Consider the following 16469-nt stretch of genomic DNA (forward strand, 5'->3'; position numbering starts at 1 on the left):
ACTATTGACTTTAAAATCTTATTAATTACTTTCAGTTCTTCATGGCCTGGCTCCACATTGCATTTCAGACCTGTTAGTACCCTATGAACCTCTGCGTAGTTTGAGATCCTCGGGCAGAGGTCTTCTGCTTGTCCTAGAGTCCAGGCTGAAGACTCAAGGGGACAGAGCTTTTGCAGCCAGGGCCCCGAGGCCCTGGAATGACCTGCCCGAGCATATAAGGCTGTCTGAGTCACTGGTTTCGTTTAAGTCAGATGTCATGGTGAAACTGTACAGAAAACCACTGACTGACTTTTAATTTGAAATTTGGACACAAGGCTGATGAAATGTAAACGCTGAATTGAAACCAGATGACAACATTTAACACAGAAATGATGCAATAGAAATGATGCAATAGGCCATATTTCTTACAGAGGACAATATGACTTGTCATAGCAGGGAAAAAAAGCACAGGTGTATTTAATGACATAAACACGTCACATTGAGTCATAACAGTGCACCGGCGTGAACAAAAACTGCGCCCTGAAACCCTATTCTTAGCTGCGACTAGCAGCTCTGTAGCTCACTCTGTCAGTCAGTTGATCTGTCCACAAAATTTTCTCCACATTTAGAGGCCATGGTTTTGCTGAAGTTTAGCATAGAGGTTGACAATATATTGTTCTTAATCTTTTTTTTTTAAATCTAGTTAAAAAACAGCACAGATGTTAATATGACTGACTTAAAAGAAGCATGCAGATCTAACATGTCATATGTGCTTTAGAGCTTCACCTGATTTCAACATGAAAGGGTTTGTTAGGAAATCAGGGAGCCACGTGTTTGAATGTTACGTAACTGTTTCCCCTCTTTTCATCAGTTTGTTCAGAGGAACAGCAGATGGCGCTAAGAGAACAAGCAGTGAACTCTTATTATGAAAGAATGAATTCAGATTTTAATTTCATGACTTACAAGATCACAAAAAGACACATAAAACCACTCTCTTTTCACCCTTATTAAAGATCATATCAATCATCAAAACTTACATTTCACAGTTGAATGCGCATGCACACATATCAATGTTTACTCTATGAAGAGAAGAGAAAGTCAGTGTTGAAAAGGACACAGTACATTTACATTTACATTTTAAGGCGTTGCATTTTCCCTGAGACTTTTCTCTGCTTAACTCCATTTTACTTTTTGCTTGATTCCTGCCGACTGTTTGTCTGACGGTTTTACGTATGGAAATATTTTACCCCCAAAACAACCATTTGTAAATCAGTCTTGCCATGTGACTATGAATTTGTTAAGAACACTTTGGTTTCTTTGCATGCCTCCATGGAAAACTGTGAAGATACTGATTTATTGATGGACTGGGGTTCGCCTTTAACAACAGAAAAACTATATCAAAACATCTGTTTACAAACTCTCACACAACTTACGAAGTATAATCCAAGTCTCATTTATCCAGTCGTAAGCTCAATACTTTCCAAACACATGTATTTTTAGTGAGGTTTTAGCAAAAATCCATGTCAGTAAATCAACATGTGAGAAAAACAAATTTTTATTTAGGAATTCAAGGTAACATGGCATGACTAACTCATGTAACATGGTCATTTTATGGATGAAGTCTTCCTTAATGACTGCTTTGCATGTTAGCATTTTACACAGCATAGTTAGCATACACACTATGAAAAAAGAATCCACTGGTTCCTATCCTAAATCCTTTGAGTCTTCTATAATCTGACAAACCCAATTAGTTTAGTACAGCCAACATGATTTTCTTTGACCTCGAAAAGCATAATCAAGTTGAACAAACTCAATATTTATCCAAAAGTTGTGATGAAGTTTAGTGTCAAACTATTTTATTTATGATACTCTAACTTATTTTATTTCCTCGAAAATTTAAAAAATGTTTTTGATTTTGACTAACTTTTTTTTTTTTTTTGTAAAGTTGTCAACTGATTTAAACACTTTACTGTAACTATTTTTTCTGCTGAATAACTTGTTTAGGTGTTACCCACAAACCCCATGATTTATTTTCTAGAGTGTATCCTAAGCTCATAAAATGAGAGCATTTCCCAACTACCAAGCAGTTTATAAAAACGACGTCTCAGCTCCACCTGCAACCTGAAAATATGTCCTATATGCTAACACTGCATAATACTGTTTGTATTTATATACAAGTAAAATCTGAAAAGATTTTTAATGATATTTTAATAAGGTGCTGCTTTTAATTATGAATCTAAGAAACTGATCGGCCTCCTCCATCCACATCTGCAAGAACTCCTACTCCCTTCATTTCAAATGTACTCATAACAGTAATAATAACATTAAAACTCAAAAGAGTTTCATCTGGGAAGTTACCTTCTGCAGCCGTCTGATAAAAGTGATGGACTCTCCCAATCTCTGAATGCTAAAGCAAACAGTGGAGTTGGTGATCATTCTATTTTGGATTGAATTTAACACTCAATATTGTCCACAGGAGCAGCAGACTGCTGGGTGGAGTTTTGTTCTCTGTGCTTCTGACGCTTAACAGCATAGAACCTTATCACACATATCAGCACCAACACAGCCACTACAATCAAAATCCATACCCAGACAAAACCCCCAGCAGGCGCAGAGGAACCCTTCAGTGTGCGATTATTGGTGGCCAGTTTGACAAAACCTGTGACGGCAGGAGTTGTGACAACTAAACTCTGACTGCCCGCTTTGACACATTTGACCTGATTTTTAAGTACAAATCCCTCTCTGCAGGAGCACACAAAACTTCCAAAAGTGTTTTTACACTCATGCTGGCATGAGTTACTTGTGCATTCATTAATGTCCTCGCAAAATGCACCGCTTATTACAAAGCCATCAGGACAGAAGCATGCGCTGTCAGTGTGTCTGTCACATACTGCGGGACATTTCTGTTGATCACAGTGCAATTTGCACCGCACAGGGTTCTTGCTGTCGGGGATATATCCTTTGTAACAAGAGCATATATAACCTCCTTTCACATCTTTGCATGTATGCTCACAAGGACCATGTGAACAGCCTTCAGAGCTCTGGATAACCTTTGGTCCTGATAATTCTTGTGCCTGGCATGCATCTTTATGCTTTGTTTTGCACAGAAAGCCCTCAGCTTTGTCTGTGCACGGCCTCTCTGTCCACTTTTGATCCTTTGAAAGTGACACACAGCCTGGAGAGCAGATGGTAACGCTGTCTTTCCAGGTGCTGGAGGCTGGGGTAAAGCTCCTTTGCACACCACCAGAGGTCCACTCATAGCCTCTCAGTGGAGCTGAAAGGTTGCTGCAGGCGGCAGCTGGTAAACGCAGTCCAATCCAGAAGTCTCCATGCAATTCTTGACTCAAAATGTTAAGGGTGGTCAAATCTGTCTTGGACGGAAATGTCATTAGTTCTCCGTCCCTGTGACGGCAAGCCTCCTAGAGTCCAGGCTGAAGACTCAAGGGGACAGAGCTTTTGCAACCAGGGGGCCCTGGAATGACCTGCCCAAGCATATAAGGCTGTCTGAGTCACTGGTTTCGTTTAAGTCAGATGTCATGGTGAAACTGTACAGAAAACCACTGACTGACTTTTAATTTGAAATTTGGACACAAGGCTGATGAAATGTAAACGCTGAATTGAAACCAGATGACAACATTTAACACAGAAATGATGCAATAGAAATGATGCAATAGGCCATATTTCTTACAGAGGACAATATGACTTGTCATAGCAGGGAAAAAAAGCACAGGTGTATTTAATGACATAAACACGTCACATTGAGTCATAACAGTGCACCGGCGTGAACAAAAACTGCGCCCTGAAACCCTATTCTTAGCTGCGACTAGCAGCTCTGTAGCTCACTCTGTCAGTCAGTTGATCTGTCCACAAAATTTTCTCCACATTTAGAGGCCATGGTTTTGCTGAAGTTTAGCATAGAGGTTGACAATATATTGTTCTTAATCTTTTTTTTTTTAAATCTAGTTAAAAAACAGCACAGATGTTAATATGACTGACTTAAAAGAAGCATGCAGATCTAACATGTCATATGTGCTTTAGAGCTTCACCTGATTTCAACATGAAAGGGTTTGTTAGGAAATCAGGGAGCCACGTGTTTGAATGTTACGTAACTGTTTCCCCTCTTTTCATCAGTTTGTTCAGAGGAACAGCAGATGGCGCTAAGAGAACAAGCAGTGAACTCTTATTATGAAAGAATGAATTCAGATTTTAATTTCATGACTTACAAGATCACAAAAAGACACATAAAACCACTCTCTTTTCACCCTTATTAAAGATCATATCAATCATCAAAACTTACATTTCACAGTTGAATGCGCATGCACACATATCAATGTTTACTCTATGAAGAGAAGAGAAAGTCAGTGTTGAAAAGGACACAGTACATTTACATTTACATTTTAAGGCGTTGCATTTTCCCTGAGACTTTTCTCTGCTTAACTCCATTTTACTTTTTGCTTGATTCCTGCCGACTGTTTGTCTGACGGTTTTACGTATGGAAATATTTTACCCCCAAAACAACCATTTGTAAATCAGTCTTGCCATGTGACTATGAATTTGTTAAGAACACTTTGGTTTCTTTGCATGCCTCCATGGAAAACTGTGAAGATACTGATTTATTGATGGACTGGGGTTCGCCTTTAACAACAGAAAAACTATATCAAAACATCTGTTTACAAACTCTCACACAACTTACGAAGTATAATCCAAGTCTCATTTATCCAGTCGTAAGCTCAATACTTTCCAAACACATGTATTTTTAGTGAGGTTTTAGCAAAAATCCATGTCAGTAAATCAACATGTGAGAAAAACAAATTTTTATTTAGGAATTCAAGGTAACATGGCATGACTAACTCATGTAACATGGTCATTTTATGGATGAAGTCTTCCTTAATGACTGCTTTGCATGTTAGCATTTTACACAGCATAGTTAGCATACACACTATGAAAAAAGAATCCACTGGTTCCTATCCTAAATCCTTTGAGTCTTCTATAATCTGACAAACTCAATTAGTTTAGTACAACCAACATGATTTTCTTTGACCTCGAAAAGCATAATCAAGTTGAACAAACTCAATATTTATCCAAAAGTTGTGATGAAGTTTAGTGTCAAACTATTTTATTTATGATACTCTAACTTATTTTATTTCCTCGAAAATTTAAAAAATGTTTTTGATTTTGACTAACTTTTTTTTTTTTTTTTGTAAAGTTGTCAACTGATTTAAACACTTTACTGTAACTATTTTTTCTGCTGAATAACTTGTTTAGGTGTTACCCACAAACCCCATGATTTATTTTCTAGAGTGTATCCTAAGCTCATAAAATGAGAGCATTTCCCAACTACCAAGCAGTTTATAAAAACGACGTCTCAGCTCCACCTGCAACCTGAAAATATGTCCTATATGCTAACACTGCATAATACTGTTTGTATTTATATACAAGTAAAATCTGAAAAGATTTTTAATGATATTTTAATAAGGTGCTGCTTTTAATTATGAATCTAAGAAACTGATCGGCCTCCTCCATCCACATCTGCAAGAACTCCTACTCCCTTCATTTCAAATGTACTCATAACAGTAATAATAACATTAAAACTCAAAAGAGTTTCATCTGGGAAGTTACCTTCTGCAGCCGTCTGATAAAAGTGATGGACTCTCCCAATCTCTGAATGCTAAAGCAAACAGTGGAGTTGGTGATCATTCTATTTTGGATTGAATTTAACACTCAATATTGTCCACAGGAGCAGCAGACTGCTGGGTGGAGTTTTGTTCTCTGTGCTTCTGACGCTTAACAGCATAGAACCTTATCACACATATCAGCACCAACACAGCCACTACAATCAAAATCCATACCCAGACAAAACCCCCAGCAGGCGCAGAGGAACCCTTCAGTGTGCGATTATTGGTGGCCAGTTTGACAAAACCTGTGACGGCAGGAGTTGTGACAACTAAACTCTGACTGCCCGCTTTGACACATTTGACCTGATTTTTAAGTACAAATCCCTCTCTGCAGGAGCACACAAAACTTCCAAAAGTGTTTTTACACTCATGCTGGCATGAGTTACTTGTGCATTCATTAATGTCCTCGCAAAATGCACCGCTTATTACAAAGCCATCAGGACAGAAGCATGCGCTGTCAGTGTGTCTGTCACATACTGCGGGACATTTCTGTTGATCACAGTGCAATTTGCACTGCACAGGGTTCTTGCTGTCGGGGATATATCCTTTGTAACAAGAGCATATATAACCTCCTTTCACATCTTTGCATGTATGCTCACAAGGACCATGTGAACAGCCTTCAGAGCTCTGGATAACCTTTGGTCCTGATAATTCTTGTGCCTGGCATGCATCTTTATGCTTTGTTTTGCACAGAAAGCCCTCAGCTTTGTCTGTGCACGGCCTCTCTGTCCACTTTTGATCCTTTGAAAGTGACACACAGCCTGGAGAGCAGATGGTAACGCTGTCTTTCCAGGTGCTGGAGGCTGGGGTAAAGCTCCTTTGCACACCACCAGAGGTCCACTCATAGCCTCTCAGTGGAGCTGAAAGGTTGCTGCAGGCGGCAGCTGGTAAACGCAGTCCAATCCAGAAGTCTCCATGCAATTCTTGACTCAAAATGTTAAGGGTGGTCAAATCTGTCTTGGACTGAAATGTCATTAGTTCTCCGTCCCTGTGACGGCAAGCCTCCTCAGCTGTTTGAAAATCCACTCTGTCTTGGTTTACAGTTATGCAGTCACTCCCAGTACAGAAAGGCCTACAGTAACCAGTCTGCGTCGCAGCAAATCCTGTCTGAATAGACAAGACAAAAATCACACACATGGAAACAGTCACTGTCATTATCTTCATCAACACAGAGGCTGTCAGTTGCAAGCAGGCCATGATGTTGTGCAGTAGATCATCTTACAATGCTGGCTGGCTACATTTATGAAGGGTTTAGAGCCAGGGGCTACCTACTCCGGATGCAACACCCCACAGGACAATGACAGGGTTAAAGACAGGAAGGAAATGAGATAACGTTGGATTACTGTGTTTTTCCAAGTTTGGTGAGGAAAGGGATCTCTATAATGTAAAACAGGAAAACAAATGTATTCATATGTCAGAACAATATATTTATTTCGTTTTTGACTCAAAGCACAACTTAATCATCACATAATATACAGTATATTGATTCCATACTCTGATGTACATGTGTTTATCATTACATCAAAACAGTACTTACATATTGCGTGGAACACCAATATTCAACATGCTCAAAAAAAAAAGCAGATTTAATCATAATCATAAATAAACTCAACAAATGTCCATTATTATTACAGCCGGTCCTAGTATTACCATGCATTGGTAATGTAAAGACATTTACAACAAAAATCAATGCAGAAAAGGTAAAGTGTTGCATTAGAATGCATCAGAATGCAGAAAATCAAGTGTTTGATGCCCAAAATGTTCATCCCCCATTTCAAATGTGCCACCCCACCAATACTGAAACAAACCCTACGCCCTTGTTGCCATGCACTGCTGGTCTGCAGGAGATTTGTCCAGTGACTGATTTTGGTGTCATGCACAATATGGTCCACTAGGCAACAACCAGATTAGCATCACGAGCAGTCTAACATACAGCTCCACAAATTCAGTAAGAAAACATACCAAACATGTCATGTCATTTACTGTCAAACAAAAGTCGCAATGGTTTCCATGCATTTGCTATGACTCTTGCTGAGACAAAAATCACCTCATTAAACGGGAAGGCCACCTAAATTAAGGATTCCAATATGTTATTCCTGTGGCCTGTGAAAGTTCAATTAATCTATGTGAACATGATCTTTTCTCTCTCAAAGCCAGAAACGAGAGTAGGAAGTCTCACAGTTGTGATGTCATAGGGGATAAAGTCTGGAGCTGCTCCATACACAGTGAATGGGAGCCTGATTTTGTGGACCCACAGAATGTATTTTTCTTTTTTTTATACACAAACAAGCTTTATTCTATTGTAGTGTTCTCAGCTGTGAAACAGAAAATGCACCCATATACTCAAAATATTCCCCTGAGTGCTCTCAGTGTCATCTAGACCATCTTTCACCATTCACTGTCTGTGGAGCAGCTCCAGACTTCCTATGACATCACAAATCTGAGTTTTACCACTCTAGTTTTTGGATTTCTGAGAGAGTTGTTCATTTTTCCCTATATTTTTGGACTGTCTTAGACTGTAGGAATAACATGAAGGAATTTTTAAAATTTGCACACTTCCCTTTTAATAAGCCAACTTAACATACAACCTTCAGGAGACCAAAACAAATCAGGGCTCCTCAACTCTATTTTATTTTTCAAACAAGTGATTCTTTAAGTCACAAAGGAAGAACACAAACTGAAAATTGTCCTCAACACCAAGATCACAAAAAACCAACACATTCTCAGTCTGACTTCGTTACATATCGACGTTTGGTCGTGGGGTTTCCATGTCAGAATATGATATGCAAGGTACCCTGGGTGTGTTGGTTGTTGACTGTTGCTGTCTGTCACATGCATAGTCTTCCTTCAAAATACGCTTCCATTTTTACAGGATATTTACCATTTACCTACAGTCTTTTTCAAAATAAACGCACTACGTCACAAATTGATGTTTTTTTCCTTCAACAAAAACATGTGGTTGGATTTAGGAAAAAAGAACAGGGTTTGGCTTTATAAAGTTACAGGACACAAACACTGCTCTCCAGGGTGAAAGTCAATGTTTGTTGGACCCATCCTCCACCCCTCCAATCCATCCTACTCGGACTTTTGCCATCTTAACTTTTGTTCTTGTCCCACCACATTTCCCCAACACCACCGAGCACCGTTGAACTATAATGGCGACTGGCCGCATACCATGCTGGTGTGTAAGGATGGCCTCTTGTTTGGTGTCTGATGACACAAGTCACTGCCCAAGCACCAGATTTCAACGCCTTTGGAGTGAGACCGGGTTGCAAAAACACATAAACGCTGACAGTTATAAGGTACCAGTTCTTAACTGAGCAAATAGGGACCTCCTTAATTGTCAGGTTGCCCACTTAAAGTGTGAGTAAAGTGTCAATCCTTCATGTTGTGCTGCATGTCTATGGGGGAGTCGCAGCTTTCATTTATTGCGTATTCATATTGTATGTTATGAACTGTTCTTGTTACCATAAATGATAAAATAGGAGATGAGTTTTCAAATTTTGAATGTTTTTTTGTGGGGTGGGGGCAGGCCCCTCTAGCAGATATGGGCCCTCTAGATGTTGACTCCATGGCTACGGTCCTGCATTTAATCATATTTACATATTTGTGCAAACTCCATTTTAACAAATAAAATGAAAAAAATGGTTATTAGAGGTCTGAGTGGACAATCTGAATCCTGCCATGTGGTTTTACCTGTGATCTTTTGGTGTCATCTAAAAGAAGCAGTAAAGACAACAACGTTCCAGAAGATGATCACAGGTTGAGTGAAGCAACATACATGACTCAAACATTTCTGTTGGTAAAATAACAGAAAAATTAAGCCAGTTGCGACAAGAGAAATTACATAATTAGCTGATTGCTTTTAACATTAAATTACTAACTTTCAACATTACATCCTGGTACAACTTTCTGGGATTATCTGGCACCCTGTCCAGTTCACTACACACCCTTTCACCTTCATTACACACAGCCCCTCACATCCCCTTCAGAACAGCCATTTGCACCAACACCTATACATATTTACATTTGCTAGTTCTTGCCAAACTCGCCATATTTTTTAATTTTTTTAAAACTTTTTTGAAGATTTGTGATTTGATATGTGATCATTTGATAACAACACAGCCTACCACAGAACATAAATTACATAAATAAACATGATAGTCCTTGAAGACAGTCTTCTCCTTCACCATCAGGTCATAGGTCATCAGTCAAGATGGACTCATATAGTTTCTCTAAACGTGGATCCAAACCAGACGACACCCAGCAGTAGCCGTCAGTGGTGGTATTTTTCTTGGCTTCTTTTTTGGAGCGACTGCATCGGATAATTGCAATAGCCAGAGTCACTGCGATCAAAAGCAACAGGGGAATGACTGAACCGAGGACACAGATGATCACCCTGGAATTAACTGTCTTGTCATAACTTGTCACCAGGGAGCTGTTGCTCTGATTATTACCATGCGTGACATTCACCAGGTCTGGACGAGGCGCGTCAGTGTGAGGGGACTGATGTTGGAGCTCGACTGAGGTTCTGGTTAAGGACTCGGTGACGTTTTCTTGTGTTTCCTCCTCAGCTTGGTCATCTGATGTGGCAACTGATGTTTCAGGCATATCTGGAATGCAGGTCGATCCATCTGTGTCCATGTGGAAGCCTTGCAGGCAGGTGCACAAGAAGCTGCCCACAGTATTGACACATTTGAATAGACAGGGATTACTGACACATTCATTAATGTCTGCACATGAGCGGCCATTCTCAGCTAAAGTGAAGCCTTCATTGCAGTAACAAGAGAAGGATCCCAAACTGTTTGAGCAGCTGTGCTCACACGTTGTTTGTGTGCACTCATCTATATCATGGCATTTACCGTCAACCATTTTGTAGCCCCCTTTACATGTACATTTGTAACTGCCGTGTGTATTTACACACACATGATGCTCACAGGCTTTTGACTGGCACTCGTCAATGTCAGAGCAGTTACGCTGGTTTGCATCAAGTTTAAACCCGTCTGAGCATTTGCAGAAATACCCAGACTCCCTCATTACACACTGTTGCTCACAGGTGTCAACGCCGCACAAGTCTTTAAACCTGCAAGTGAGTCCATCCTCACCCAGGTCGTAACCTTCTTTGCAAGAGCATCGAACCTCGTCTGCATCCTGGTGGCACAAATGTTTACATCCGCCATTGTTTATTGCACAATTTTGCTTTCCTGCTTTGCAAAACGGACCAGGGACAGTCCACCGATAAATGTCATCCACCCCATTGCACACAGAGTACTGAGGCTGTTCATCACTACATAAAATAACAGCATTTGTTCCGTGTGGAAATGCTTGCATTTCACTTCTTAGTGGGTCTTCTGAGAAGTGCGTAGTGTAGGTGATTTCTCCAGGCCCCAGTAGAGCCAAAGGTTTGCACATTCCCTTAAAATAAAACTTACATGCATAAAAGGCAGGGCTTCTGCAAGCTCCAGCAGTCCATTTCAGTTGACTCTCACCTGATAAAGTGTAGACAACCTTTACACATCTCTCTCCTGTGCATGTGGTGACAGGTTCTTTTTCCCAGTTGGAGTAGCTGGAATCTTCCTCCCCAGATACCCACTTAAACCCAAAGAGAGTGTTGCCAGGCAGCACACAGTCCCCTCTGTGCAGTTTTAATCCAATCCAAAATTTAAACACTCTGTCCAGACGTTGTCCTTGGATCTGTGAAAGAAGCAAACGAAGCACATCCTCCTCTTCTGTGTCTCTGACTGTCATCAGATAACCTCCATTGTGGTCGCAGTTCTGATGGGCCTCCTCAAAGGTCACCCTGTTCATATGCAGGGTGAAGCAGGCGTTAGAGGTGCACAGCGTCTCATGTTCAGCTCCAGATAAACCCTCAAAGCTGTTGATAAGCTGTAGCAGAAAAATCAACCACATAATTGCCATAGAGATCAACAAATTAGTTGATATCCAGAAGGTCCCTGGGAGATTTTGGGTGAAATGTGAGCAATATGTGGTTCTCCATGCATAGCCAAAAACAAGTGGTGCAGGGCTGAGACTAACACTCATGCTCATGCATCCTGTTTGGGACACAAACTAAAGACGGAAACCATGTTTAACAGCAGTTATGGGTTCTTTTTTTTCTCCCCCGCTGACCAGTTCCGTTCTGAAATAAAAAAAACAATGGCAGGCTCTGCAGTGTTTTGACTGCTTCTCCAGATGTCTCCGGCCTCAGTGGGCTAAAGGTATTTAAGCTGACTCCCTTGATTGTGGTGCCTTACAATACATGAGCATACAGGGGTCAGAGTCTCATACACAACTTGACATTATAAATGGATGCTGTGGATAGATGCACAATAGCTGCTGGATAGAATAAACCTGCGACCTTTGCCAGCCTGCTGCCATGGAGACTACAGCCCACCTACAGTTTATTTGTAGTAGGGGAGACTGGGGTTCATTGTAACAGTTTTTGGTTTTGATGTCATTACTCAAAAAAACTCTTAAACTAATTGGATTGCATTTCTGTGTAGCTAACTTGCATCTGTGTTCTACTTGTAAACAGCCATCAAATGTTTTTACAAGAAATGTTAGAGTCACAACGTTGATTAAAACACTAGAAGTCAAATGTCACATCTGCCCCACACAGGCAGGGGGGATGTAACCACACTAGGGTTGGGATCCGGATCCGGTTCTTTTTTGGAACAGGGTCCAAAGTTCCGGTTCCGGAACCTGTTCCATCACATTTGGAGTAACGGTTCCTGCAAATGGTTCCTAGATTGTAAAAAAAAACAAAAAAACAACGTCACATGCATTTTCATTAGAGTGCAGCATGGGCTGCATTTTTCTGTCCGAACCCAACCGAGCCCGACATTATTTAATTACCAAAGCACTGAGTTTGTGTCACACAGTTGTTATGGTTACAGGCTATTTAACAGGCCGGGTGTGCGCCGTGGGTGCTCAGGGAGACCTCCATGTTTGAGACGGGAGCGGGCGGCGGGAGGTCCGCTTCCAGCGAGAGGAGAGGGAGAAATATAACAAAATAAGATAAAATAGGAGACACCTGTCTCCCTCTTTCATTTCAGCGTTTAATCAAGGCGGAGCCTGGTGGCGGGATCTCCAAGACTTCCAGAGATGGGAGCGGTAGAAACAAACAGCCAATGTGTGTGTGTGTTCTGTTCAGGTGTTGTCACGTAAATAACAGTGGCCAAGCATTAATGCATATAAGTATTTTTTATTACATTGCTGTGGTTAATTTGAGGTAATAGTGTTACTGTAGAAATCAGAGAATCACTTTTTGTTGTTATGTATTCTCAGGGAGATCATACAAGCTCTAAATCTGAAATACACACCACACACAAATGTGTATTTTCATCTAATTGTACTGTGCAACAGCTAGAATAAAGTTTTTGTATTTGTATGATTGCATTTGTGTTTACTATATACTTGTTTAAGTATAGCAAGTATAATGAATATAATGTAGGAATCGGTAAGAGGAATCGGTAAGGAATCGGACCGTTAAGAAGGAATCGGTAAGGAATCGGAATTGTTAAAATCCTAACGAGTCCCAACCCTAAACCACACACTTAGGCCCAATCCCAATATCCCTACCCCTCGCAGGAACATGCAAATGTAGGGGTAGGGCCAAGGGGTGGGGCTTAATGTAAAACTGTATAATTTAATCCTATAATGATAGCGATATAAAAACATAACTTTGACAGGTATGACACATCAGGTTGTCTTTTGGCAGGCAGAGAGGGATCACTACAGAGCATGAACAGACACCATTTTGATGGTCAAATGTAACACAGCGTTAAAACTGCCCCCAACTTGACCACCCGTGACACAAGCTGCCCTGCTGGCTCGGCCCATTCTCATTCCGAACTCATCAAATATTGCAGCTTTGTCAGTTACTTGGGCGTTAGATACTGACGCACAAAGGCACGTTTCACGGCAGTATAATATGCACCGGGAACCAGTTGTTAACACAGCGGCCACTGACTAAAGTTGTCATATACCACATGCTTTTGTTGCACCAGATAAACATAAATATGAGGTGTTTTATAGACATTTTACGTTTCTTTCGAAATAAACTGTATGCATCTAACAGGCAGAAACTGTACATTTTCTGTGAAAAGGGAAGTGTATTTTGACATAATGCATGTAACAAGGGTAAATTGACAAAGCGTCCCATAGTATCAATAACAGGAGGGAGGGTACCTAGTGTGACATGAAAGTCCACGGACAAAGCATGGATATTTGACAAATTGGAATGAAAAAACAGAAACGCTGGCCAGAAACGACAAAGCTTATATCTGACAAAGATATCAAATGTTAGACAACAGGACAGTCATCTAAAACTAGACAGATAGTTATATTCATATATTCATAGACATTAAAGGTTATGACAGTATGAGGAAAATACTGCAGATGAAAAAAACACGTTCATATCTCAAAAATGTGTGCAGGCAGAAGGGGATCACCACAGACCATGTGCATAATAGGCTTTATTTTGTGTCTTGTTTCTGATTGGTGCAATTTGAGATGGTACAATAGCAACATCAACATTTGTTTTCTTTCTTTTTACTTGCACATATCTAAAAAATTAATCTGCAGAGGAATGCCTAAAAGCCCTCCAGGGGCTTGAAAAGTGGCATCCTTCAGACAGTATATTATAGGAAATAATTACAGCTATGTAAAAACTATTTGTAAGTATCTGTCAATAATGTCAGACATGGCAATAAATAAAATGAAAACATAGTTTTGCATTGTACTTGACAACAATGCATTCCTTAAACACCTACAGTACAGGCCAAAAGTTTGGACACACCTTCTCATTCAATGCGTTTTCTTTATTTTCATGACTATTTACATTGTAGATTCTCACTGAAGGCATCAAAACTATGAATGAACACATGTGGAGTTATGTACTTAACAAAAAAAGGTGAAATAACTGAAAACATGTTTTATATTCTAGTTTCTTCAAAATAGCCACCCTTTGCTCTGATTACTGCTTTGCACACTCTTGGCATTCTCTCCATGAGCTTCAAGAGGTAGTCACCTGAAATGGTTTCCACTTCACAGGTGTGCCTTATCAGGGTTAATTAGTGGAATTTCTTGCTTTATCAATGGGGTTGGGACCATCAGTTGTGTTGTGCAGAAGTCAGGTTAATACACAGCAGACAGCCCTATTGGACAACTGTTAAAATTCATATTATGGCAAGAACCAATCAGCTAACTAAAGAAAAACCAGTGGCCATCATTACTTTAAGAAATGAAGGTCAGTCAGTCCGGAAAATTGCAAAAACTTTAAATGTGTCCCCAAGTGGAGTCGCAAAAACCATCAAGCGCTACAACGAAACTGGCACACATGAGGACCGACCCAGGAAAGGAAGACCAAGAGTCACCTCTGCTTCTGAGGATAAGTTCATCCGAGTCACCAGCCTCAGAAATCGCAAGTTAACAGCAGCTCAGAGCAGAGACCAGATGAATGCCACACAGAGTTCTAGCAGCAGACCCATCTCTAGAACAACTGTTAAGAGGAGACTGTGCGAATCAGGCCTTCATGGTCAAATAGCTGCTAGGAAACCACTGCTAAGGAGAGGCAACAAGCAGAAGAGATTTGTTTGGGCCAAGAAACACAAGGAATGGACATTAGACCAGTGGAAATCTGTGCTTTGGTCTGATGAGTCCAAATTTGAGATCTTTGGTTCCAACCGCCGTGTCTTTGTGAGACGCAGAAAAGGTGAACGGATGGATTCCACATGCCTGGTTCCCACTGTGAAGCATGGAGGAGGAGGTGTGATGGTGTGGGGGTGTTTTGCTGGTGACACTGTTGGGGATTTATTCAAAATTGAAGGCACACTGAACCAGCATGGCTACCACAGCATCCTGCAGCGACATGCCATCCCATCCGGTTTGCGTTTAGTTGGATGATCATTTATTTTTCAACAGGACAATGACCCCAAACACACCTCCAGGCTGTGTAAGGGCTATTTGACCAAGAAGGAGAGTGATGGAGTGCTGCGGCAGATGACCTGGCCTCCACAGTCACCGGACCTGAACCCAATCGAGATGGTTTGGGGTGAGCTGGACCGCAGAGTGAAGGCAAAGGGGCCAACAAGTGCTAAACACCTCTGGGAACTCCTTCAAGACTGTTGGAAAACCATTTCAGGTGACTACCTCTTGAAGCTCATGGAGAGAATGCCAAGAGTGTGCAAAGCAGTAATCAGAGCAAAGGGTGGCTATTTTGAAGAAACTAGAATATAAAACATGTTTTCAGTTATTTCACCTTTTTTTGTTAAGTACATAACTCCACATGTGTTCATTCATAGTTTTGATGCCTTCAGTGAGAATCTACAATGTAAATAGTCATGAAAATAAAGAAAACGCATTGAATGAGAAGGTGTGTCCAAACTTTTGGCCTGTACTGTATCTGTTACACATTAATGACAGAGGAAGTCATAAAACACCGACACACACTCGCACACATGCACACAGACACACACAACAAGAATACTTCTTCATGATACATGCAGGTATTCACAAACACAATCATTAACAGAATACAAGCATACACTCATTTGATATGGTTAAGAGTTTTCACAGGTGAAAAGATAAAGGAGAAAATTAGAATTACCACTTTGAAGTTTCACTTCAGTTTACATCCATGTCTGTGAAAACATGGATACTTCACACACATCTTCCCCCGACAGAACAGAAAATCTATACAATCAGCACAGTTTCAAGGTGAGCACCCAAGATTAGTGTCACCAGTTCAGTATCTGACCAAACATCTCCCCACCAGAAAAGTGTTTTTGCAAACCATTATGATGTCACAGTGAA

General features: G+C 40.5%; 3 protein-coding genes across 3 annotated transcripts; all 3 read right to left on the bottom strand.

Moving 5' to 3' along the window:
- Nucleotides 1-1516: 1516 nt before the first annotated feature.
- On the bottom strand, nt 1517-4040 carry LOC144466931 (thrombomodulin-like). The gene has a single exon (XM_078174885.1). It carries the CDS (start codon nt 3366-3368, stop codon nt 2433-2435), a length of 936 nt encoding a protein of 311 aa, XP_078031011.1. The 5' UTR covers nt 3369-4040; the 3' UTR covers nt 1517-2432.
- Nucleotides 4041-4162: 122 nt separating this feature from the next.
- On the bottom strand, nt 4163-6880 carry LOC117266864 (thrombomodulin-like). The gene has a single exon (XM_033642248.2). It carries the CDS (start codon nt 6849-6851, stop codon nt 5694-5696), a length of 1158 nt encoding a protein of 385 aa, XP_033498139.2. The 5' UTR covers nt 6852-6880; the 3' UTR covers nt 4163-5693.
- Nucleotides 6881-7068: 188 nt separating this feature from the next.
- On the bottom strand, nt 7069-11733 carry cd93 (CD93 molecule). The gene has a single exon (XM_033642313.2). It carries the CDS (start codon nt 11700-11702, stop codon nt 9852-9854), a length of 1851 nt encoding a protein of 616 aa, XP_033498204.2. The 5' UTR covers nt 11703-11733; the 3' UTR covers nt 7069-9851.
- Between the last annotated feature and the right edge of the window lie 4736 nt (nt 11734-16469).

The sequence above is a fragment of the Epinephelus lanceolatus genome, chromosome 15, assembly GCF_041903045.1.
Source record: "Epinephelus lanceolatus isolate andai-2023 chromosome 15, ASM4190304v1, whole genome shotgun sequence".
Taxonomy (NCBI): Eukaryota; Metazoa; Chordata; class Actinopteri; order Perciformes; family Serranidae; genus Epinephelus; species Epinephelus lanceolatus.